The 26,061-nt window shown below is 45.5% G+C and overlaps 1 protein-coding gene across 5 annotated transcripts in view; it reads right to left on the bottom strand.

Annotated features, from left to right (window-relative positions):
* Positions 1–7,135: 7,135 nt before the first annotated feature.
* RASGRP3 (RAS guanyl releasing protein 3) overlaps positions 7,136–26,061 on the bottom strand; it is a 113,682-nt gene continuing 94,756 nt past the window's right edge. For all 5 annotated transcript variants that reach the window (XM_006273182.4, XM_019500643.2, XM_019500639.2 and 2 more), the window contains 5 exons: positions 20,801–20,948; positions 12,840–12,876; positions 10,164–10,289; positions 8,544–8,908; positions 7,136–8,003 (listed from right to left, as the gene is read on the bottom strand). In XM_006273182.4, the coding sequence (XP_006273244.2) occupies positions 7,995–8,003; positions 8,544–8,908; positions 10,164–10,289; positions 12,840–12,876; positions 20,801–20,948 (685 nt within the window). In that variant the 3' untranslated portion in view covers positions 7,136–7,994. The remainder of the gene's footprint in view (positions 8,004–8,543; positions 8,909–10,163; positions 10,290–12,839; positions 12,877–20,800; positions 20,949–26,061) is intronic.

Genomic DNA, 26,061 nt, shown 5'->3' with positions numbered 1-26,061 from the left:
TGAGACGTCTCCACCATCTGAGTAGCACCCACTAGTACATCCCTGTGTAGAGACCCTGCAGAAGCATCTGGTTACAGGTTTTTCATCAGTCCCATGGGCCACCCCTGCCCATTATGGGACGGGAAGGCCTGGGTGAGGGAGATTCCTTACTCTCCATCAATGCTGACCTCGTGAAGGAACACCTTGAGAGGCTGGATACCTTCAAGTCAGCTGGCCCTGACAGTTTACACCCCAGGGTACTCAAGGAGCTGGCCAGTATCATAGCCCAGCCCCTGGCATGGATCTTTGAGAACTCCGGGCACTCTGGTGAAGTGCCTGAAGATTGGAAGAAGGCCAATGTGGTGCCTATCTTCAAGAAGGGGAGGAAAGTAGATCCGGCAAACTACAGGCCCATCAGCCTGACCTCTATCCTGGGGAAGGTCTTAGAAAAGATTATCAAAGAGGCCATTCTTAACGGACTGGCTGATGGCAACATCCTGAGGGATACCCAGCATGGGTTTGTTAAGGGTAGGTCTTGCTTGACCAATCTTATTTCCTCTTATGACCAGGTGACCTATCACCTGAACAAGGGAGAAGAGATTGATGTCACATATCTTGACTTTAAAAAAGGCTTTGATCTGGTAACCCATGATCACCTCTTAGCAAAACTGGTTAACTGCGGCCTTGGCCTCATCACGATCTGCTGGCTGGGGAATTGGCTCCATGGTCGGACCCAGAGGTGGTGGTTGACGGAAGTCAATCGTTGTGGTGCCCATAGACCAGTGGGGTTCCTCAAGGCTCTTTCCTTTGGGCTTTACTATTCAACATCTTCATTGATGATGTGGACATTGGCGTCAGAAGCAGACTGGCCAAGTTTGCTGATGACACCAAACTTTGGGGTAAAATGTCCATGCCTGAGGACAGGAGGGCGATCCAGGCTGACCTTGACAGGCTCAGGAAATGGGCGGACAAGAACCTGATGGTGTTTAACACTGAAAAATGCAAGGTTCTCCACCTTGGGAAGACAAACCTGCAGCATGCTTATAGGCTTGGCAGTGCTATGCTAGCTAGCACTATGGACAAAAAGGACTTGGGGCTCATGATTGACCACAAGATGAACACGAGCCTTCAATGTGATGCTGCAGCTAGTAAAGTGAGAAAATGCTGGCTTGCATCCATAGATGTTTCTCAATCGAACCCCAGGATGTCATTCTCCCGTTGTACTTGGCCTTGGAGTCCAGAGGCCGAGCTTGAGAGAAGCTTGAGAGAGTGCAGAGGAGAGCCACGCACATGATCAGAGGTCAGGAAAACAGACCTTATGGGCACGGCAGGGGGCTGGACTCGATCTTCCGAGGTCCCTTCCAGCCCTATGGTCAATGAAATCTATGAAACATTGTTTCCAAGTACATTGCTCCCCCTTTTTCTAGTGGCAGTAGGGAATCACATGAACTGCCACTTCTTTCCAGGTGAGCGCTGACTGAGGTGACTGGTAGAGGAATGTGATCACATGGACTCCTCCACTGGGCTGAACTCCCCAAATGCAGCAGTTCTAGTTTTAACTAATTATTCATGCTCAGTGAAGGGAATGATGCTTGTTTAACCTCCAGGCTGGGCCAGGCACTGGATGACTGCACCTTAGCTGGGGGAAAAAAAAGAAGACATTCTCTATGCTGGGCCACAGACTCATTTCTGGAGGAAGCTTGAAGACCCATCAAAGAGCATCTCTGCATGGAGCTGTGGCAAGGAGAAGCTTCTGGATCTTTGCTCCTAAATAGATGAGTGAGTAGTATTCACAGAGCCCCCTCACTTCACACCTCCTCACAGCATAGCAGAGCCCAAGTAGTTTCACTGCCAGTGGCTGGCATGGAGTAGGGAATTGCCCTAAGGGCAAAAGGTCCCATCCTGATTCTATTGAGTGCAGGTGTCATGAGCTCAGGTCAGTACAACCCTACTCTGCTCTGTGTGGGCATGTTCCTCCTTGGCGTTCTGCTCCACGTGCATGGGAGGAGCCGTCACTGCCTGATGAAAACCACTCTGCTCATAACTCCTGTGGCTTAGGGTAGAATTAGGCTGTGAGGTGTGGAACCCCATGTATTTCATTAGCAAAGAAAGCATCTCAACCAGAGATCATAACCTAGAGGGCATGAGGGAGCTGCTGTGGAGGCAGCATGGAGGTTTCTGTGTGTGTCTCTCTGGACCTCCAATGAAACATGTAGAGAAATAAAAGACAGCTTGCAGGGGGCAGGGCAGCAGGAGAAAAAGGAGGTAGGAGGGAAGACCCACCTTATTCACCCAGGGGCCAAAGGATTTAAAACACGGTTGGCGATGAGCCTCCTCATTGGGAGTATCTGGGAAAGCACCTTTATGAGGCCTTGATTTAATGAACACATTAAGACAGAGGTTCTCAGACTCTGTGATACCATGACCCCTAATGCTGGATGGCGGCAGCGGAGGACGGGGAGCTCACAGCCGCCGCCATCTACCACTCCACACCGCTTCCCCGTGCCGCCATGCATACCCCTGGGAAGTTTGTGGCCCCCTTTTAAGTTGCTCACGACCCCCCGGGAGGTTGCGACACATGATTTAAGAACCCCTGCATTAAGATCTTGAAGATCTTAGGCACCATTGACTAGCAATGAAGAGGGGAACAACACAGAAAGAGTCTGAGCAAGGTCACATCAGATAAGGGAAAGGTTGTAAGTGTGCTATAGAAAAAAGTTTTTTTTTATGTCCCCTGACTAAACCATAAACTGTAGCATATCTGGCTGGCTAAGCTAAACCGCAACATAAGGCAGTTTCATTTCCCTTTACGTGCCTCTTGCAGCTATTAATTGAGTTGTTTGTAGCTAGGCCCCTTGAGTTTGGTTGTTTGGGAATTTCTGACCACCTACTCAGAAAGCTGATACCCCCCAGGACCAGTAAGAACAGGCACTGCAAGAAAGGGGCTTTCCTCACTTCGGATTCTCGTTCACCAAAACTACAGGGTAAGGCACCATTGTTGTCCTTAAGATGTGCCTGCTTGTCCATGCACATGTCAGATAAGCCTAAAGACAAGCTGGAAGCACATCAGAGTATTGCAAAGAAAAGGCTGATATTTGGAAAATTTCCTAATTGATTTGAATGAAAGCTGGAAATTGTGATTTTTCCCATGGCAAAGAAAGCTCCCAAATAGTTTAGCTTCAGAAAAATCTATCTCTTGTTGGTTTAATTTCCCCCCTCCCCCTAGATGTAGCAGCAGGCTTCCTAGTTTACTCCCTCAGAGGTCCCTGGAGGCAGGGAGCCCCTCTGTGTTGCATGGAGCCTAGTCTTGCCCAGGGTCCAGAGTACAGAGACCAGAAGCTTGGAGAGTTCTGGCTCATGTCAGGGTTTCCAGGCCCCCAGCTACGTGGTAGGAAGTAAGGAAAAGCTAAGATCCCTGGCAAACCATTTGGTGATCCTTGGGGCACTAGCACCAGAAGCAAAGTATGAAAAGGGAAGAAGCAGGCACTGGAGGGATGCTGTAGAGAGGAAAAGGCACAGGGATTTAGGAAAAGAAGGAGGCTTAGTGGACACACTGATCCCATAATCGCAGAATCATAGAAAATGAGGGTTGGAATGGAACCTTAGGGGGTCATCTAGTCCAAGCCCCTGCTCAAAGCAGGACCATCCCTAACTAGGTTATTCCAGCCAGGGCTTTGTTGAGCCAGGCCTTAAAAACCACCAAGGATGAAAATTTCACCACCTCTCTAGGTAATCCATTCCAGTGCTTCACTGCCCTCCTAGTGAGAGAGTTTTTCCTAATATCCAACATAAATTTCCCGTGCTGCAACTTGAGACTACTGCTCCTTGGTCTATCATCTGCCACCACTGAGAACAGTCCAGCTCCATCCTCTTTGGAACCACCCTTCAGGTACTTCAAGGCTGCTATTAAATCCCCACTCAGTCTTTGGTTCTCCAGACTCAATAAGCGCAGTTCCCTCAGCCTCTCCTCATAAGTCATGTCCCCCAGGCCCCTCACCATTTTTGTTCCCCTCCACTGGACTCTCTCCAATTTGTCTACCATTCTTTCTGTAGTGGGGGACCCAAGACTGAACACAGTGCTCCAGATGTGGCCTCATCAGTGCAGAATAGAGGGGAATAATTACTTGATCTGTTGGCAATGCTCCTACTAATGCAGCCCACTATGCTGTTAGCCTTCTTGGCAACAAGGGCACACTGTTGATTTGTATCTAGCTTGATTTATGCTTGACTCATGTCCACTGTAATCCCCAGGTCCTTTTCTACAGGGGTGCTGCTTAGCCAGTTGGTCCCAAGCCTGTAGCGGTGCATGGGATTGTTCTGCAGGACTTTGCACTTGCCCTTATTGAACCTCATGATATTTCTTTTGGTTCAATCCTCCAATTTGTCTAGGTTGCTCTGAATCCTAGCCCTACCCTCCAATGTATCTACTACTCCCCTCTGCTTGGTGTCATCTGCAAACTTGCTGAGGGTGCACTCCATCCCATCTTTCAGATTGTTAATGAAGATATTGAACAAAATCGGCCCCAGGACAAACCCTTGGGGACTCCGCTTGATACCAGCTGCCATCTAGCCATCAAACCATTGATTACTATCCATTGAGCCTGATGCTCCAGCCAGCTTTCTATCCACTTTACAGTCCATTCATCCAACCCATACTTTCTTAGCTTGCTTACAAGAATGCTGTAGGAGACCATATCAAAAGCCTTGCTAAAGTCAAGGTATATTATGTCCACTGCTTTCCCTGCATCCACAGAGCCAGCCATCTCATCATAAAAGGCAATCAGATTGGTTAGGCCTGACTTGCCCTTGGTAAATCCATGCAGACTGTTCTGGATTACTTTCTTCTCCACCAGGTGCTTAGAAATGGATTTACTGAGGACCTGCTGCATGTTTTTTCAGGGACTGAGGTGAGGCTGACTGGTTAGTTCCCTGGATCCTCCTCCTTCCCCTTCTTAAAGATAGACACTATATTTCCAATTGTCCAGTACCTCCCCCGATTGCCATAAGTTTTCAAAGATAATGACCAGCAGCTCTGCAATCACATTAACCAACTCCCTCAGCACCCTTGGGTGCATTGCATCTGGCCCCATGGACTTGTACATGTCCAGCTTTTCTAAATAGTCCCTAACCTGTTCTTTCATCACTGAGAGCTGTTCACCTTCTCCCTAAACTGTGCTGCCCAGTGCAGTAGTCTGGTAAAAAAGGTATTGAATACTTCAGCCTTTTCCTCTTCACCTGTCACTAGGCTGCCTCCCCCATTCAGTAAGGGACCCACACTTTTCCTGACCTTTCTCTTGTTGCTAACATACTTGTAAAAACCCTTCTTGTTACCTTTCATGTTACCTTCTTGTTACCTTATCCCTTGCTACCTGTGATTCCAGTTGTGCTTTGTCCTTCCTGATTTCATCCCTGCATGCCTGAGCAATATTCTTATACTCCCTCTCTAGTCATCTGCCCAGCTTCCACTTCTTGCAAGCTTCCTTTTTGTGTTTAAGCTCATTGAATACTTCTCTACTGGGCCAAGCTGGTCACCTGCCACATTTGCTATTCTTCCTGCACATTGGGATGGCTGGTTCCTGTGTCCTCAGCAAGGTTTCTTTAAAATACAACCAGTTGTCCTAGGCTTCTTTACCCCTCAGACTGGCCTCCCATGGGATCCTGCCCATCAGTTCCCTGAGTGAGTCAAAGTCTGCTTTTCTGAAGTCCAGGGTCCTTAATCTGTTGCTCTCCTTCCTTTTGTCAAGGTCCCAAACTCAATCATCTCATGGCCACTGATGCCATCCCTTTCTACATCTCCCACCAATTCTTCCCAGTTTGTGAGCAGCAGGTCAAGAAGAGCATGGTCCCTAGTTGGCTTTTCCAACACTTGTACCAGGAAGGTGTCCCCAACACTCTCCAAAAACTTCCCAGATTGCCTGTGCACAGCTGTATTGCTCTCTCACCAGATGTCAGGGTGACTGAAGTTCCCCATGAGAACCAGGGCCTGTGATCTGGAAACTTCTGCTAGTTGTATGTAAACAGCCTCATTTACCTCATCCTCCTGGTCTGGTGGTCTATAGCAGACACCCACCACAATATCACCCTTGTTGCTCTCCCCTCTGACTTTAACCCAGAAACTTTCAACAAAGACTTTCAATAATGCACTTGTTTCCTTGCAGGCATGATGAAAGTAAGCACCTCTCCATTTGCTGATTTAATACCTTATTGCCATGCTGTCTATGAATAAGGATGGGGGCTAGGGGAGTTGCAAAAATGAATCAAACTGAACCATTTGATCAACTTCAGTTCCTCCTCAGGTGTCTACCCAGAAGACTCTTACTTTTCTAAAAAGAGAATCAATTCTGCAGCTTCAATATTAGAATAAAAATGAAAACAAATGTCACATTGATCCTGGGAGAAAGCCCTTCTGTCCTTGGATCCTCTGTCCTACTTCAAGTACTTGTGGAATATGTGAGAGAAAATGTGCCAACAATTTTTCCTGAGACAATGCTGTGTAGTTGCAGCTTATCCATGTTAATTGCCAGAGGGGCAGTGTGTGTAAAGAGCTGTGCCACTCTTCTTCTGTCCCAGGTTGTGACTTGGATCAATCAGACTTGCTTCAAATGAGGTATCTGTTTATACCCTAAGACTAGAGTTAGGACCTGTTACATAAATAAGGGAACAGGCTTTATACCAAAAGGTCCAGACCTGCACCACTGATGGGAAAGCACTACTGGGCCAAAGATCAACTGCATGTCTAACAGCTAAAATCCAGTATCTCACCCAATATAGTTGTTATAAACTGATACTTCACAACACAGGAGAGCTTGGCATGTCAGCTTTGTATGAAGTCTCCAATTCTAGCAGACTCCCTAATGATGGTTCAAGCCATTGTGCCTAAAGTAGTCCAAGCCAGGATGTAAATTAGGCTGAGAAGCATCCAAGGGTGGGTTTTACAAAAGTCCCCTGAGTGACTTGAGGATGTACATAAGCCCCAGGGATTTTTAGCTGTGATTTACACTCTCAGGTCAATGGGGTACTTCTGAAAGTCCCATCCCACACAGCTACCAAGTGAAGACACATTTGTGTTCATTATAGATCCCAGTGCCATCTCAAGAGGGACACTGTTCCTTTCGCAACATCAACTGTGATCAAGCAGACACAGTGAAATTCTGGCCAGGTTTCTCTTCATGAAATCCAGTGTTAAATTTTATTTAGATACCTTCAGTTTGCTGAAAAGAGAATATTTAAAAAACCCTAAAAACTGAAATGTTTTATTACATGCTAATTTTATCATAATCAGTGCTGGGGGAGAGAATCTCTCTCCAGTTATTCTATAATCATACATATGAATAATAATATTTGTCCTGAAATTCCTACAGTCCTTTGACACATGCTGTGGTTTGAGAGCCTCTTTTTGTGGCCTTGTGTTATTAAGATGTGACACACTTACATGATGTGTTTAACAGGAACAACATAAACATCTTTAAAGTTGGAAAGACTGGTGTGCAAAGGCTTTTAACCAAGGAGAGGATTTTAACTCTGACTCTTGAAAAGACTCCCATTTGAGATTTAGCAATGAACATAAATTTCTAGTTTTTTTCCAAAGATCCTTATGAGCCTCTAAACAAGATGCTTTATCAAATTAACTTTGGCAGTCAGATCCCATTCTCACCATAACTGGAATAGGTATGTTGAAATGATGCAATATTTTAAAAAATGATCAGGTCTATCCTCACTGGTTTGCAGAACTGCAGAATCAAGCATACAGTCAATTTCTCCCTGCTGGCCAATACCTTCCAAGAAATCTAGAAATCTGCTCTTTCTTTGCTGATGACTTACGTGTGAGAAAATAAATAGTGCATTTTAACTTTACCACCTATTACATAAGATAACAGGAAGATCTTCTGAATTCATAAAGTATAAGTATGAGGTACAGCAAAATTTCCCATAGTCAAAGAGTGGTCTACAGACGTCTGTATCTTGTTGAGTTCCAACAGCCATCTTAATTGTCCTCCATCTTTCAGGGCAAGTGATCAGCTATCCTGCAATCAAAGAAAAAAAAACCCCAAGCAAGGGCTTTTTATATCCCGTCAAGCCCAGTAACTCATTAAAAGCAGCAGAACTCTGAGGTGCAATCTTTTTTACTGTTCCTAATAGTAACCAAGACAACACTCTAATTTCGCTTACACCACCATCCATTAAATTCTAATCCTACCAAATCCAAAGAGTGATTCTGCATTAGGATAGTGCTGCAAGGCAGATAGCCAAGAGGCTGTTCCACTTTTACTGTTTTAGAAAGGAAAATACCCACTGAAAGTGAAACACATTTTTTTCAAGAACATGTGTTAGGGAAAGATGCTAAACTCATTGCCAAAGTTAAAGTAAATAATAATCAGGCAGAGAAGTCTGGGTTTGTAGAAGATAGTTGCAGATATTAACAGTTTAGCATTATCAAGCATAATTTTGTTCAACAAGTGATAGCAGAAATGTATGTAAATGTTTTAAAAGAAGATAAAGCAAGTGTATGTCCACTGTGACCTGTAGCAAACTTTAAGAAGATCTGCTTCCATTCAGCTACCCACCTCAGATTCCTGTCTTTCCTGGGGTGTTTCTATTCCATTCTGGTCCAGTGCATGTTCTCGTGTCTCTGCTTCAACATGTGTATTAGCCTGTCCATTGGGCTTTTCATTCTCCCATTTTGCAAAGCCTTTGTTCTTTCCAGCTTTGCTGTGGAACTTGGACTTCATTTTAGGGAAGGTATGGGACCCTGAGTCACTCCAGCCAGGCTCATGCCACAGTGGGTCTGTCTGGGTTGCTTGACTGGTGGTGACCCGCTGCAGACGGACAGAAATCTTCCGAGAGGAGCCAGTCACTAGGGTTATGGCTCTTCCATCCAGGTCCTGATGTCCTGTAGCAACACTGGGAAACTCAAATACTTCATCTTGTACTAGAAGAGAGAGATGGGAGTAATTTATTTGCAATATGCCACTTCAGTATCTTTTATGAGCTGAGACTTTTTCAAAGGGAACTCCTATATCTCATTCCAACTCTTCATAGTCTGTTCAACTTCTGGAGTCAGATTTTGCAACCCTTCCTCATGCTGAGTAACACCTTATTTTCTGGGTAGCCAGACTGGGAGAGGGTTAGTCTTTGACTAAGTTGCTCCTCTCTGTGAGAAAGTGTGACATGATCAGGCCCTTCTAGAGTGAAATGAAGAAGGCAGGGCTGGGAGGGGGTCAGGATGGGGTGTCACTTCGGAGCAGGAAGGCATGGAGGAGTTCTGGCTGACTTAGCCAACATTTCCCTTGGAGCATGTGGGACTGGTGGTTCTACCTACCATGATTGGAAAGTATGGCTCTTGGCCCTGGGCCAGCTCCAAATTGAAGTAGATGCTAGACAGGCTGTGCCTATATACTGTTTGGATCACAGTAGCATTTAGAGACTGCTGCTGGCCTTCTCCTTACTTGCATGTGCATGGGGAAGCCAAGGCTGGGATAAGGCTGCGGAGGTGTCCTGCCTTCCTCAACTCTTGGCAACACAGGTTGTCTGGCCCAAGGAGGGCTGAAATTTTGCTGCATCCCTTGTTATTCGTTTGGGTGCTCAGAACCTCAAACAGGCATCACTGTATCATTTAACTCTAAAAATAAGTAAATAAATGCTGCACCCTTTCAAATGGTGACAGGATTATTGGAGCAGAGCTTGTGGAGACCAACTCTACTCACAATGCAGCCTAGTCCCTTGAGTGAGGGGCGTATTCATCAAAGGTCTTGCTGTAGCTGCAAACTGCTGGAGGCTGTTCTGAGGAATTGTCGGAGTCCCTTCAGACATGCAAGAAGCTGCTCATCATATTTAGAGGTCAGGCTGTTTGGACATTTAGGACTTGTTTACAGTGTGTTGGAGACTCCTGAGCATAATGGAGGGGTGGGGTGGGGCAGGGGCACAAGCACTTCTATATTTGCAGGCTCCAAACCCAGAAGTATGGTTGTGAGGCTAGCTGGTCTCCAGTGGACCTAACAGCTGCCATTTGGGACAAGGGTAGGGCTGCCTCATTGGTGAGCTTCCATGTTTGGAGCATGCTTGTAGATTCAAGTGGGTTGTCTCTACCTCAGCAGTGGTAGAGACAACCAGGTGTACAGACAAGCCCTTGTATGTCACCATCTATTCCAAATGAACATAACGCAACAATAAAGGGTTTTTTTTACCTGGAGGCAGAGAGGGACTGCTAGGCAAAGACCCGTGGTTACTGCCTGTGGAGGTTCCTCTGGAAAATTTCTTGCAGGCGAGCACAAGCAGGTCCCTGCACTGCTTATGGCAGTTGGCACCACAGTCTGTAAGAGATTGCCAAAATGTGGCATGTTATCTGTAGCCACCTGATAATGCCAAAGGTCTGTGAATGAGCTGACGTGGGCAGAAAAGAGTTCAATGGGGTTAGGAAGTGAGGAGCTATGACAGGGACAGTTTCTGTGGCAGCTGACCCTCAGCAGAACTCAGAAAAAAAAGAAAATCGGTCAAAATAATACATTTTTAGTGGCATCAGAAAGTCTTATTGAGACAAGAGGCCGAGTCTGTAGTTACTGGGTGACACATGGATCCAAGTATTAGTCTATGCTGAGCAGGTCACTGATTTCAAGGACTGTACACCACTGGGCCAGTCTTCAAAAGTGGATAGTTGGGGTCTGTAGCTTGGAGTGTCACAGTGGGCATTTTAGGGAGCTTTCACTGATGGTGTAAGCAAGGCCAGCTTGGAGATACTGCTCTTTTCATACTCTGAGCCTGGCAGGGAGCCAGTGAAAGTATTTTTACATTGTTAGCACTTCTAGGACTGCAGCTGCACATACCCAAGCCAGATTTAACCTGGACATGGAGGTCAGTGTGGCCTGCAAAACACTCCCATGGCTGTGCTGAGCACCATGCTGCTGTGCCTACACTATAAGTGGAGGCTAGCTCTGGTGTGTGTCCATGATTTGCATGCATAATACTGGTTGCAGTGAAGGCAATGCCTCCAGAAGAAGCTAATTAAAGGCTGGTGTTTTCATAGGAGCCCAAAGAAGATCCCATCTTCCACTCTCTTATGCTCCACTGGAAATCTCAGCCTTCTCTACTGTGCATCTCTAACAACATATTTTCTGCCATAAAAGAAACATTGCTGGATAGCACTTGTATGGCTCACTGTCCAAGTACAGTTCTGTTTGGAGAGGTGACTCTGAAGATGTCATTATAGAGCTCTATGTATTTTCCAGTGTGGTGGCTCCCAAATCCAATCCATTCATTTGATTAATACAAAAGTAAGTGCCTTCCTCTCTTGTAGTTATTTTCCCTAAATAGGCAAAATGAAGTGACAGGCCCTGTATGGTGGTGGTTAATGTTCCCTAATGCCCATTAAGCAGAAGGCCCTTAGCTTGGGAGTTGAGGAAAACAGACTTGGGCAGGCAACTCCTCATGCTGGCACCCAGTCAAAAACTTATAAATGGAAAGAAAACACTTGCTCCAAGCTTGGAATAAGAGGTGGAAAACCAACCCTCTTCCTAACAGATTATGGATCAGCAGGTGCCTGCATGGGATAGATGGTTTTTATAACTGCTGCCCAGGAGATTCAGTTTGGGCTCTGAGAACAAAGCTGAACACTCTCACGGGTATGATCCATCACCTGCAAAGCTGGCCTTGCAAAGGAGCACATTTCACCTTAACTATGTCTCAGCCAAACTAATGTTACAGGGGATGATGCAAGAACAAGAGGGAGTTCAGCTTGGTTTTCAGTTCCTAAATTGATTTGCAGGACAGCAGTTGCAACACCTCCCCAGATTACTAGTAAAAGAGGTAGTTTGTAGTTTACCCTTATAGCACTGCTTTGAGAGTGGTTGGGGATGGGAGAGAAGAGCTAAAGACTCCTTTCCTTGCATGGCCTAACAATATCCAGACATGCTCGAAATGATGGGAATCCTGGGATTATATAGGCTGTGCCATGGATGCTCCCACATCCTGGGAGGAGCAGAGATTTAGACAGAAGCCTGGTTCCCTTAAACCTGCAGGACAACAGGAATGCAGAATGCTGTAAATTATTCCTCCTTCCAGTATCACTAGGAGGCTTTGGAAGGCTCTGTGGCTTTCTGGAGAAACAGAGCCTGCATAGAGATAGGACCCTATAGCTCCCGAAGTGAGGATGTCAGTGCTGGAAATCAGTAAGGTGAAGTAATGGTGGAATGCCGCAGTACCATTATTCAGGGTCTCTTACCAGAGAACTGTACTTGCTTGCTGAAGCCATTCAGTGCACAGTGTAACACCTACTGGTTTGTGAAACATAAATGATTCATAGGTTTGAAGGCCAGAAAGGACCATTGTGGTTAGCTCATATGATCCCCTGCTTCACACAGCAGAAATGCCGTACAATTAGGAAAGTAAAATGTCTCAGGAAAGCATTGGATTTGGCAGAGATATAAGAGCTCTGAGATTTGGGGATTTTTAAATAATTTTGTTGGAGGGGAAAGAAGCCTCGACATGAGAGACTGAGCCACCTAAGGATGAGGCAGTTTCTTATCAGTGTGGTACACAGCTCATTCTTGCTGTTGCAGTCACTTTTCAATTTAGGGCCCAAGGGGCTGGAGGAAGATAAAGTACCAGCAGAACACATGCATCAGGGGACTCCGAGATACGTCCCCATGGAACTGCAGAACCTCTGGCATTTCTGGCTTTGGCTGCAGAGACTTCATTACTCCCTTTAATAAAGGGAGGCTGCACACATGGTTGACAGTCATGTGCCATACTCCCAGCACCCAGTGACTCAGTAGTGTTGTTGCTAAAAATATGAGCCTTTACTTAGTTGTGGTACAAGATGTGAATGCCAGTGTTCTGTAAACAACATGCAGGTATTATTTCTTTACCTTTGCATTTGTATCCTTGTTTGATTATGCCCCAGAGCTGCAATGAAAGACAAAATAACGTCAAGGAATCAGAAAAGAAAGCCAGAAGGAATGAAGGAAGCCCCAGTGGCTACAAAAGCACAAACAGGATACAACAGCTCTCAACACCCTTCCTTTTAGGTAGACCTCCCCTACCATTTGCGATGATCAAACTGGTGCAGCTTCCCTCCCTCATTCCTACCACCTGCAATGGAGCTGGCAGGGGAGAGGGGGCACAGAAGATGGGTGAAAGGGATGAAAAACTGCTACCAAGCCAGTTTGAGGAAGCCAATCAGTGCACACTGGCTGCATCCACACGAGACGCTGACTGTGCAGTCATTACTACATGAACAAGTACTAAACGACTGTGCAGTAACTGGAGTTGCTGAGCAGTAGCACGGCCGAACAGCTTTTTTTGTGACACTGACTGTGCAGTAGCTTGTGACTACTGCGCAGTAGTGTCACATCACGTTTCTTGCCATGTGACGCTACTGTGCAGTAGTCATTGGCTACTGTGCATTTAGTGTCTTGTGTAGATGCAGCCACTGTGACCCCATTGGTTCATGAAACTGATCTGTCTATGCATTTCTAACATATCTGTACCTGGATGGCATGTGGTACTGAAGTATGTCTGGGTGAACTAATGTTGGGGTTAAAAATTAGGTCCTCGTTTACAATAGCAACCCCAGAAATCTGTTACCTAGACATTTAAAGAAGGATGCGATGTTCCACATCCAGAAGGTTGCAGGAACTTACAAGCAGAGAGCCATTCCAAGAGACAGGAGAGTAGAGAGCCAGGGGCAATTGTCCCAGGCTCTGGTCTGAGGGAAGTAGGGGAGGGGGGACCTCATGTTGCATTCAGTATACATCTTTTGCCCTGAGATCAGCAAACCCTGCCCTACCACACCCCAAATTAGGATGCACATATTAAGTGGAGAAGATGATTTTCTGTCTGGGAAAGATGCACCCTGCTTTGATTCCTGCACTACAGGGCGGTAGCAATGACACTGCTACTCAGGTAGCTGAGGGAGTCTATTAACCCCAGCTGCAGACCAGTTGCATTTATATCAGCAGGATAGCACATTCTCAAGAGGCAGCTGCTTCTGGAGGTGATATTGCAATTCCTCTGAGGAGCTAGCAGGGGGCCAGTGCTGTGATACCAGTACAACTCCATTGAAACCTGGTGTGTCATTTTGACAGACCATGACATGGGTTTGAAGGGTGGAAAACAACTTGTACTGGGGGGGAGAGAGCATATGTGTGTAAGACTGGTGGCACAGCAAGCAAAGAAACAGCAGGTAGGGTGGGAAAGTTAGAGGGTTTAAGAAACACTGAAAAGGGAGGGGCAGATATGTGCAAGTTGGGAAATTGTAAAAAGAAGCAAGATGAAGGGTGCAGACAAGATAGGGAAGGGATCTACAAAGGAACGGGGGTATGAAGCAGAGCAGAGCATAGCAAACAAGTTGGAAAGAAGGTTAGTAAAAGTACAAAAGAAGGGACAATGGCAGCTGTCAGGGTGCATGATTAATTTAGTCCATATCTTTTTTCATTATTTCTATACAGAACACACTTGATTTACATGGCTAGGTAGTGACAGTTGTACCTATCTGCATTAGTTTGACAATTGGCACTAGAACTGATAATGCTGCATTAGTTTAAGTAACTTTACTAGTCTCTTTTGCTGCTCCCTGCTTATGATTCCTCATAAGAGCAGCAGTTTTCCTCTATTAAACTTTGAAATACCCTATTTTTCTCACATACAATATGCACCAAAATATAATAGGCACCTTGCTTTTGAAAGCTAGAATGAAGTAACAAATATTTTCCCAGATATTATGGCTATGTAGAGCATTGATGGGGCCTAATCTTCAGCTGAGTCACCCTCCCTTTTCTGCTTAACAAAAGCTGAAACCCTAGCTTCTGCTGGAGACTATCCTTGGGTAGATCTATGATTTTGAAAAGAGCTAAAGAGTCTTCAGGGCTGTGAATCTGGGTGAGAGACCAGGAGCAACTAGCAGACAGCAAAACTGCCTGCTGCCCCCTAACTTAAACTAGTTGTGCATTCAGTGGAAGTATATGAATTCACAGATTATGCAGTCAGAAGCGATCGTGGTGATCACTTTGCATGACCTCCTCTATGACACAGGCCATAGGACTTCCCTGAATTAATTCTTGTTTGAGCTACAGCATAACTTTTAGAAAATAAATTGATTTTAAAATTTCTAACAGTTCCCACTATGTTCATGCAACATAGATTATAACTTTAATCAGTAATGGCCGTATGCCATTAGATTTTAGCTTGACCTTTAACATTAACTTCCATCTAATATTTGATATTTTACTGTGTAGTGCTGACCCTTAACTGTCATTTCAGTTCAGCCTTATGTATATCAGTGCACATTATTTTGACTATGAATCACTGCATCAATTCTAAACTATGCCCTGCCCTTGGGTGAACAGAATTGAAATGCAGAACTAATGTATGATGAGTTTTTTAAATCCAGCTTCTTTTGCTCTCACGTACAATCAGCCCAATCTATCCCCAGCATAATACCAGCAGATTTAGTGATTTTGCATGAAAGATTAATTTGACCTTTTCTTTATCTACTTTACAACCTCTAATAGGTTTTTTTCTTGGACGGCATATGAAAAATAAAAAAATGTAGTTTAGCAAAATAGTACATTCATCCAGAGCAGGAAAGTGATAAAATTGTTGCCCCAAACTCATTATGCAATTGCTTTGAAGTCTCAGCAACTCTCAGGATCAGGCTCCAAGGTGATGTCAACAGAAGGGCAAGAAATAAATCCCCAAAGAACTATAGTGCCCTCTTCACAGCTAGGGACAGACATTACACATAAACTGGTTAAGTGATCAGAAACTGGTTTAAACCTGTAATAGAACAGATGCTCAATTCACATAAACCAGTTTGAGAATGGCTGAAACCTGTTTGAAATAAACCTGGTTGAATGTAGTATCAGGCTTAACTGCTTTGGCTCAGACTGGTTTATACAATGTCTGTCCCTAACCCCTTGCTGGTTTAAGATAAACCAGACACCCCAGCATCCCAGCATGCTCTCTGGGTTGGGTGAGGCTCTCTGCTCCACAGCAGAGCTGGCCCCTCCCCTCTGCTCCCTGGCTGGAGCTCCAGAGACCATGGGCTGCTCCCCACCTCCCCTCACCACTCACTGCCAAGCAGGAATTCCCCTGTCCCCTTGCCTTGCTGAGGAGGTGTCTGTGTATTAGCTAGCAGACCACATGTTGGCTACAGTCAGTGCTGAATCAACAGATAGAATCAACAAGTAGGTAATGTCTCTCTGTTATTTTCTTAACTGGGTGATAAACACTGTTATCAATTCCCTGCTGGGCTAATCACAGCGTCCTGTCTGAGCCTGGCCACACCTCCCTCAGTTCAGTGCTGTGGAAAGAAGGGAGGGCTACTCTAGTGCCCCCCAGCTTCTAGCCTGAGCCACTGCAGGCATGTGCCAGCATTTCTGGGATGTCTGTCTGGTTACAAAACTGATTTAGCCTAGCCAGGTTATATTAACCTGCAAAGATTGAATCAATTCAGGATCAGGCTTTTTGAATGTCTGTCCCTAGCCCATGTGTTTAAATGTTCTTCTGTTCTGACCTCCCAAATAACACAGGTTATTTCACCCACATGCTCCCATATTGAGCAGAATAGTCTATGCTTTACACAAGCAAGACTTCTATTAACTATTGCAGCAGCAGGTACTCACACATGTTAAGCAGTTCTCACATCTTTAACAGAATACATGAGAAATATATTGCCTCACTGTCCTCTAGCATGGCTTGACTATTTTGATTAAAACAAAGGAGCAAACCCTTTCTATTTAGCTTACATATATATTGATCTCTAGTAACAGGTATGCAACAGAAAGAGATCTCTTGGCATTAAATGTTTTAATTTTTGTGTCAGACATATGGCCCACAGAGAAGATCCAGTCTGCATGATGCATTTATCTGACCCATGGGTTGTTTGCCATATAAACTGCCATTTAAAAGAAAGGTCCCTAGTCCTTAGAAGGCAAAGAAAACCTTCTGAATGCAATTCAAGTGTAACTAATGCACTCATATCTTCCTGACGCTGCCTGAAACAATAGCTCTGAGACGCGTGATCTCTACTGCCATGAATCTGCCTGGAAGTGTCAGTCTTAAAATTCTGACACACTTCAGTCTCAACCTTAACTATTGCATTGCCTACCATTTGGGCATGTTTTACAGGGTTTAGTGGGAGTGAAGTGCTTTGGGAGGCAGGAATTGAGAGCTGCTACTGTGAAGGAAATGCAGAGGGAAGAAGTGAGGGGAGGGAGGTGGAGCTGGAAAGGAGGAAAAGAAAAGCAAACAAATGGTAGAAGTGATGGCTCAGAAAGAGGGCGGATTTTCTTTAGGGAGCAACACTGCAAGTGATATACCTCAGAAAGCAAACTACTCCTGATCATTTTGCCAGATGCCATGGACATCAGTGAGAACTGCAGTGGTGATGATAAAGTCCCAATTTTACGCTCTTAAACATAGGCCATAAATAAAGATGGAATGGAGACCTCTGCCTTGAAAGAGCGTGACCTTGGCCACTGCTTTTGTAGTTTCACTATAGAGATTTGCTTTCATCAGTCCCTGTCAGTGGTTATTTTTAAAGGGAACAGCCATCCAACATTCATAGATTCATAGACGTTAGGGCCGGAAGGGACCTCAATAGATCATCGAGTCCGACCCCCTGCATAGGCAGGAAAGAGTGCTGGGTCTAGATGACCCCAGCTAGATACTCATCTAACCTCCTCTTGAAGACCCCCAGGGTAGGGGAGAGCACCACCTCCCTTGGGAGCCCGTTCCAGACCTTGGCCACTCAAACTGTGAAGAGGTTCCTCCTAATGTCCAATCTAAATCTGCTCTCTGCTAGCTTGTGACCATTATTTCTTGTAACCCCCGGGGGCGCCTTGGTGAATAAATACTCACCAATTCCCTTCTGTGCCCCCCTGATGAACTTATAGGCAGCCACAAGGTCGCCTCTCAACCTTCTCTTGCGGAGGCTGAAAAGATCCAGTTTCTCTAGTCTCTCGTCGTAGGGCTTGGTCTGCAGGCCCTTAACCATATGAGTGGCCCTTTTCTGGACCCTCTCCAGGTTATCCTCATCCCTCTTGAAGTGCGGCGCCCAGAATTGCACGCAGTACTCCAACTGCGGTCTGACCAGCGCCTGATAGAGGGGAAGTATCACCTCCTTGGATCTATTCGTCATGCATCTGCTGATGCACGATAAAGTGCCATTGGCTTTTCTGATGGCTTTGTCACACTGCCGACTCATGTTCATCTTAGAGTCCACTAGGACTCCAAGATCCCTTTCCACTTCCGTGCCACCCAGCAGGTAATTCCCTAGGCTGTAGGTGTGCTGGACATTTTTCCTCCCTAGGTGCAGCACTTTGCATTTCTCCTTGTTGAACTGCATTCTGTTGTTTTCTGCCCACTTGTCCAACCTGTCCAAGTCTGCTTGCAGCTGTTCCCTGCCCTCCAGCGTGTCCACTTCTCCCCATAGCTTTGTGTCATCTGCAAACTTGGACAGAGTACATTTCAATCCCTCGTCCAAGTCGCTGATGAAGACATTAAAGAGTATCGGTCCAAGGACCGAGCCCTGAGGGACCCCACTACCCACACCCTTCCAGGTCAAAGCCGACCCATCCACCACGACTCTCTGGGTGCGACCCTCTAGCCAATTTGCCACCCACCGGACTGTGTAGTCGTCCAAGTCACAGCCTTTTAACTTGTTCACCAGTATGGGGTGGGATACCCTATCGAAGGCCTTCCTGAAGTCTAAGTATATGACATCCACCCCTCCTCCTATGTCCAGGTGTTTCGTAACCTGGTCATAGAAAGAGACTAGATTGGTCAGGCACGATCTGCCTGCCATGAACCCGCGCTGGTTTCACCTCAGCATAATTTGTCCTGCCGGGCTCTCGCATATGTGAGCCTTGATAATTTTTTCAAAGACTTTGCCAAGGATGGAGGTGAGACTGATTGGCCTATAGTTGCCCGGGTCCTCCTTCCTCCCCTTTTTGAAAATGGGGACCACATTGGCCCTTTTCCAGTCCTCCGGGACTTGGCCCGTGCGCCACGAGCATTCAAATATTCCCTCCAGTGGCTCTGCAATGATGTCGGCCAGTGCCTTCAGCACCCTCGGATGGAGCTCATCCGGGCCTGCCAACTTAAAGGCATCCAGTTCTTCCAAGTAACTCTGCACCATCTCAGGGTCTACGCATGGTAGTCTGTCACCTTGCTGCTGTCTCTCTACAACCCCAGTGAGAGACTTGTCGTGCCCCTCACTTAGGAACACTGAGGCAAAGAACTCGTTGAGGAGTTCAGCCTTGTCCCCCCTGTCCGTCACCAATTGTTTCTGCCCATTTAGCAGGGGTCCTATTCCTCCCTGGGCCTTCCTTTTACTCCCTATATAGCTAAAAAACAATTTCTTGTTGTCCTTTACTTGGGATGCCATCCTCAGCTCCATGGTAGCTTTGGCCCGTCTAACTGCCTCCCTACAAGCACGAGCAGAGGAGGTATATTCGTCTTTGGTAACATGATAGTCCTGACTGTTCTTGCCCTCATCTTAAAGCAGAGGGAACCAATCTTTGTGGCAGGTGTGTCATAAATTAACCCCGCACCCTCCCCAAGTGCCACTTTAATCCCGTTCCCTTGTCTGATCTACTGCTTTGCTTTCTGCTCCCAGCCCTGTTCTTCTTGAGTGATCTACTGCTCTGCTTTCTGTTTCCCTGACTGATATTCTGCTTTGCTTTCTGCTTCCTGTCCTATCTACTGTTGTCTGTCCCCTCCCTAACCAGCTGCATGCTGCACACACAGGCTGCTTATGCCACTTGTGGCACCTGTGCTGCACATTGGCCACACCTTTGTTAAAGGATCATTTAAAACATACTAGTTCTTTTCTTCTTACGACCTATTCTGAGGAGAACTGATGGAAGAGGTTTATCAGGGGTCCAAAAATATTTGATTTGCCACCAGTTACTGAAACATTTCATGAAAGTTTAAAAAATGAACTAAACTGGGACCATTACTTAATGCAGGGGTGGGCAAAATGAGGCCTGCGGGCCAGATGTGGCCCGCCAGGCCATTCTATCCGGCCTGCAGGGCCCCTAAAAAATTTAGAAAATTAATATTAATCTGTCCCTGGCTGCCTGTCATGCGGCCCTCAATGGCTTGCCAAAACTCAGTAAGCGGCCCTCTGCCCAAAATAATTGCCCAGCCCTGACTTAACGGCATTGTGGAGGTTATGGTGGAGAGAGAAAAAATGATGATGTGATCAAATGCCTTCCTAAAAACAGCTGATTTCATGAAACTGAAAGCGCCGTTGATTTCTTGATGAACTATTAACATTTCTCTCAAATTTATCTAAATAAAGGAGTCATGAATTCAGTAAAAAGGATTAAGGGTTCAAGGGTTCCAGAAATGGCAGAAAAGCGTGAGCAGAGTTATATTCTAAAGAGCAATTTCATGAAAAAGATCTAACCCTTTTTTCATCTACAGTCTTTGCTCCAGACACTCACCCTCTCTGGCTTTGTCTACATGGAAAATGAAGGCAATTTAAGTGAATTCACTTAAGCTAAAGCAAACCAAGGCCATTTAGCAGGACAGCTTTGTCATGCGTCCATTGCCTGTTATACTTTGAATTCTGTCTGTCCCAAATAGAAAGACTTAACATTTAAATACCTAAGAGCCAGAGGAGAGACCTGGACAGCATGGACACAGAATTGGAGCATATCTTTTTTAGTTTCTCACTACAGTGAGATACATTGCTAGACTGAAAGGGCTATTCCCCCTTACTAGAGAATGGGTGTCATTACCCCTTGGTTGTGTTAACCAGACTCAGAAGATGATGTATAAGGCTATATCTGAAGCACGGGACTGTTAAAATTATACTTACAAATCCTGCACAGTGTTCACAGAAAGTCGGCTTAAGATAGGTCATCTCCTGAAAGTTGTGAATAAATCCTGGTCCCATTTTACATTGTAGCTGTGATTTTGCTCTCAGGAAGTAGGCCATCATTTCTTCTTTGCTAATAAGACCATCTCTGTTAGAAAAATCATAGATCAAATCTATTAATACAGCATGCAACTGGGCATCATAGGATGCTGCTGCTGAAAAAATGTATGGAGTACAATATATGCACTGACAGCAATATATAAAAAAGGTGTCTGAGAAGCCAACCTTCCACTCAGAAGCTCTAAATTATCTTGTCCTTCCTTAAAGAACTAAAACTAAATTCATTGCCCTAGAGGCGCTGCCTTCCCTCCTGGTGATCTCGCTAATGCTAGGTTCCCTCTTTCTCATTCTTATGTTAAAGCACTCAGTTCATCTTCTTGTCAATTGACTTGGCAGGATTTGTGTGAACAGTCAAATGTTTAGTAACTGTAGAAGGCTGCTGCCCAAATTTGGTATGCCCAAAATATAGCTTTCCTTTCTGTCTGCACACATTTGCAAATATCTGTAAATTAATTTGCTTCCCCATAATAAATTCTTAAAGTTTCCCGCTTCCTTTACTCCCCCCAGAATAATATCAATCAGTCATCCATAAAGACCTGTAAGGAAATAACACGCAGTGAATTTAGGAATTTCTCTCTATAAAAACATTGTTCTGGCTGGGTATGTACGTCTACCTGACCTACATAACAGGGAAGATGATTTTTCTGATGTAATTGTTCATCTGGCAATTACAGGTTTAGCATGTTCTTTAAGCCAAGAGACATGGCCAGAATTTCAACAGGGAATATTTTACAGAAGCTGTGCAAAGTAGGTGCCTTATTCTGTTTAGCAGAGAAAGAACTAGATCTTTAGGTCTTGTGGTCTACAGTTACTGAATAAACAGACACCATCTGACTCTTAGCTAGAATAGCAATGGGTTTTATGGTATGTCCTAAAGGGACAAGTTAGACCTGCTAATCAGGAAGGTCTGGAGAAAGGACCACAACATGGCTTCAGTGCAGCTGAGTAATGAGGATGGCAAATAGATATGGTGTGTGGCTCTGTTCTGGCACAAACACCATGATATGTGTTTGCTTGTGTCAGTCAGTGTACCTAGATAGACCTTCCTTGTAGTTTTGGTTCTGATAACCTCATCCTGGATGTTGGAGTTTACTTTAAGGGGTAGGCTGGATAGAGAAACCAATCCAAGGTCTTGATGCACCCAGAAGAATGCAATACGATATTAGAACTGGGGTTTCATTCAACTCCAAAGTTATGCCTTTATCTGTGGCAAGTAGAATAAGACCTCAGCATACACCACCTGGTACTTGGCATAATTGGGGCTTATGCTGGGCAGTCTGGGTGTAGTGATGAAAGGCTGCAGTTCTGAGGCATTCTGTGAAACACCCAGGGCCTGGCAGATGGCTCTGAGTTAGTAATGGCAGGGTCTGTCCTGAACCTGTCTTCTTATAAAAGCTGTTAATCCACCTTTAAGACATACCCTTTCATTGAGAATAGATGCACTAGGCCCTTCATTAGCAATGTGCTGGGTAGTGAGGTATTTTGCCTTGTATAATGATCTACAGTGTCTTTTTGTACATACCTGTTGCGAAGGGATGCATTGTCAATGAAATCAAATCAAATCAAATCAAATCCTTTTAAAAAGCATCTCTGTCCAGTCTTAGAAAATTCAAAGCATTCTGCTTGTAAATACTATAACACACCACAGCACATTCACAGCACACCACATTTAATTAATGATCATTTTTTCAGGAAAACAAGTGTGAAAAATGTCACCAGTTCATTTCACATTTCAAATCCTGAAATTTCACTGCTTTGTAACAAATTGAGATCATGAGCATGTTTCCGCATGAGACACGCAAAAAATCAGAGTCCCTTTTGCAGTGACAGAAGTTATAATTTAGTGATGCTCCCTAAGAGAAGACGACAGAAGTTGGAAGATGATCCCTGAGCTAGCTAGTTAGTGTGAAACACAAACCAAGGGTCTGCAGAGGTTGTCTGCTGCTCCACAGATAAAGCTGTAGGGTTGTTGGTTGTAGTCATGTTGGTCTAAGGACATAGGCAAGCAAAGTTCTTTGGGTAAATGTAATATCTTTTATTAGACCAACTAAATAGTTGGGGAAAAGTTCTTTGCAAGCTTTCTGGCACAAACACCCTTCTTCAGGCATTGGGAGACTTTGCAATGTCTCCCAGTACCTGAAGAGACCCTGCAGAGCCTCCCAATGCCTGAAGAAGGGTGTTTGTACCAGAAAGCTTGCAAAGAATGTTTCAGATAAAGATGGTTATTTAATTCTTCTCATTCGCATATGCCTGTGTTTACTGAACCTGATGATCACCATACCTTTCACACAGAAATCTAGCTTTGTGATTTTCAGAATAGTTGTCAACCGCTCCAATCCTGCACTTTAATCACATGGAAAACTGCTCCTATGTAAAGCCCCACTGAAGTGGGGGGGGGGAGAATTCACTTGTGTGGAACAGCTTGTTCTAGCACACAGAATGATTAGGTCCACTTAAACACAAAACCTAAACTCAGAATCGCCTGGCCCTTCACCCATGCTTAAATCCACTAAGCAATGAGAGGAGCGGGGAAGAAAAAGAACCCCTTCCCTCATAAATTAAAAAATGAGGATACAACTTTTCAGTGCTTCAAATACACCAACAGTAACCAAAGAGTGGTGAACATTTTTGAAATCTTGTAAACTTGCTCCAGTTTTACAGAGGATTCTCAGACAAAAAAAATCAAGCAAAATTTATCAGACGTCAACCCCTCTGCCTTGAAACAACAACAGCCCCACCACATACTTCTGATTAATATTCTGACCAGGTGGAGGCAAATGAAAATATACAGATGAAGGCAAAAATACTCCAGAAGAAGATAAATCATTGTGAGATATGTGTTTATAGGGTGCTCACTGCTAGGTACATGGGTGTTTTATATTCCATTTTAAATCAAGCAACTCCCATATGACAAAATTAAATAATCTAAATGGAACTGTAAAGGCCAAGGTCCTGAGCCAGCAATGGGACAACCTGTGTGTGGTAATGCTACTGAGACCTAAAGTCATGCCAGAGATCTAACTGGACAAGTATGCCTGACAGTCAGAAGGTGTGTACTGGAGATAGGTTCAGGCAACCTGCTGGGGGGGCGCTCTAACTATGGTACTTTACGCAAAGCGCTATGAGTTAGAGTGCCATTGTACCCTGCTGGGCTGGGGGAGGGGCTCGGAGTCTGCCTGCACTGGCCCAGGCCAGAAGCAGGGCATGCCTGGACCACCCCTCTCTCTGGCCCTGCCCCTCTGCCAGGTGGCAACTGTAAGCAGTGGCTGGGGAGGAAGGGGGTAGAAAAAGGAGGTCTTGGGGCGGGGAGAGGGAGAAGCCAGGCCCAGTCTGCACAGCAGGGGGGGCTCCTTTCTCCCTGCCCCTACCCAAGCATCTTGACAGCAGCAGAGGTTGTCGTGCTCAGAGCTGGGGCAGGAGGGGAAATGGAGCCCCCCCCCACCTCATGGGCCCAGCCCAGCTACCTGCACTGAGGTCTTCGGGGTAGCTGGACCAGGCCTGTGTGGCAGGGGGGGTTACATTTTCCTCCTCCCCCTGCTCCAGCTCTGGGCGCAGCAGCCATGAGGATACCATTTTCAAGAGTCTTGGGCAGGGAAAGGAACAGAGCCTCCCCACTGCATGGGCCAAGCCCAGTTCCCCCTGCTGGGGTCTTGCGGGGGGGGGGGGGGGCAGAACTGGGCTGGGTGTGAGAGGCAGGGGGCTTCATTTCCCCCTTGCCCCAGCTCCAGGTGTGGCAGCCATGAAGGTACTTCTGTCAAGATACTCACATGAAGGGCTGGGAAGGAGGAAGGGAGCCCCCCCCCCCATGTGGGCCAAGCTTGGCTCCCCCCAAGACCCCAGCAGGGGGAACCAGGATGGGCCCATGCAGCAGGAAGGCTCTGCTCCTTCCCCTGAAGGGGTAGCTGGTGGGAATGTGTGGTAGGGGGCTCCCTCCCACACCTGCTGTATGGGGAGGAGACAGAGCTTTTCTGTCTCTTCTCTGTGAAAGTCCTGGCGGTGGGACTGGACTGGTGCTCACCAGTGAAAACACCAGCCCAGCCCCAAGAAGTCACATGGGATGTGGGCAGATTCACCCCAAAGTAACCCTTGTTGTGCCTTAGAGCACCCCTGTCTGATACTACATCAGATGAGGGTTAACTTCTCAGTGCTAAGTCAGACTGAATTTAGATAATCCAGATGGCCAAACCTAATTGGCTAGGAATTGTGCATATCCAGAAGTGTAACTGGGTAATTCTGTGCTTTGCATGGCTGTCACACATGGGCAATAGCAATAGCTGAGCTGACACTGGCAGCAGCTGCTATTTTTGCACTCACCCTATATCAGTGCCTGTGACCAGTGACCTGCTCACCCCTTGCCTTAATTATTCTGTAGGTCATAGATGCAATGAAGGCCTTGTTCCAGCCTGGTTTAGTTTAACATAAATAAAAGCCATGATACCACATTTGTAGTAAAATTAAGAAAGTAGGATTGTGTAACATAGTGAGCATGTGCTGTAACTAATGTTGGTATGTCCCTATAATGTAAGAAAATAAATAGCAATTGGTTCAGCACAAAAAAGTAACCAAATTGGAAAAACCTGTATTAGGTATATAATCTGTGGTCAAGTTGTATAAAATCAAACTTCCATGAGCTCATCCATGAAAGAACAAATACATCAATGAAAGTTCCTGGAGAAGCATTCTTCCTTTGAATCCAAGTCTACATAAGTACTGTCCTTGTTGATGTAAATAAGCCATTTCTATAGTGTATCCCAATAAAGCTTTTGATAATCAGAATAATCTTGTGCATCATGAGTCTCATTCTCAACCCTCTAAAATTCTCATGTAACAATTGACGTCCCTACCACTTCTGACCCACAGCCCCCTACCACCCCCAAAGAGTGAAACAATCAGTGTTGAAAGGTTTAAGGGACCCATGGAAAAGGGTTGTAATCTGCTCTGTGGGGTAGACTGTGTAGACCCTGTTAGGCTCAGGACAACCTAAGGAATATCTCCTCCTTCGGTTAGTGGGCTTGATGGAGTCAGTGGAAAAAAAAAAAGTGTTGGAGATGGAGAACTGAGTCATAGACAAAACAGCTCTGAGTTTTTGGGATAAGGACACTGTAACAGGGAGCTTAGCGCTCCTGTTATTTTAAGAGGAG

The sequence above is a fragment of the Alligator mississippiensis genome, chromosome 1 (assembly GCF_030867095.1).
Source record: "Alligator mississippiensis isolate rAllMis1 chromosome 1, rAllMis1, whole genome shotgun sequence".
Lineage (NCBI taxonomy): Eukaryota > Metazoa > Chordata > Crocodylia > Alligatoridae > Alligator > Alligator mississippiensis.
Note: the sequence above shows the minus strand (reverse complement) of the source record. Positions and strands in the feature narration are given on the sequence as shown.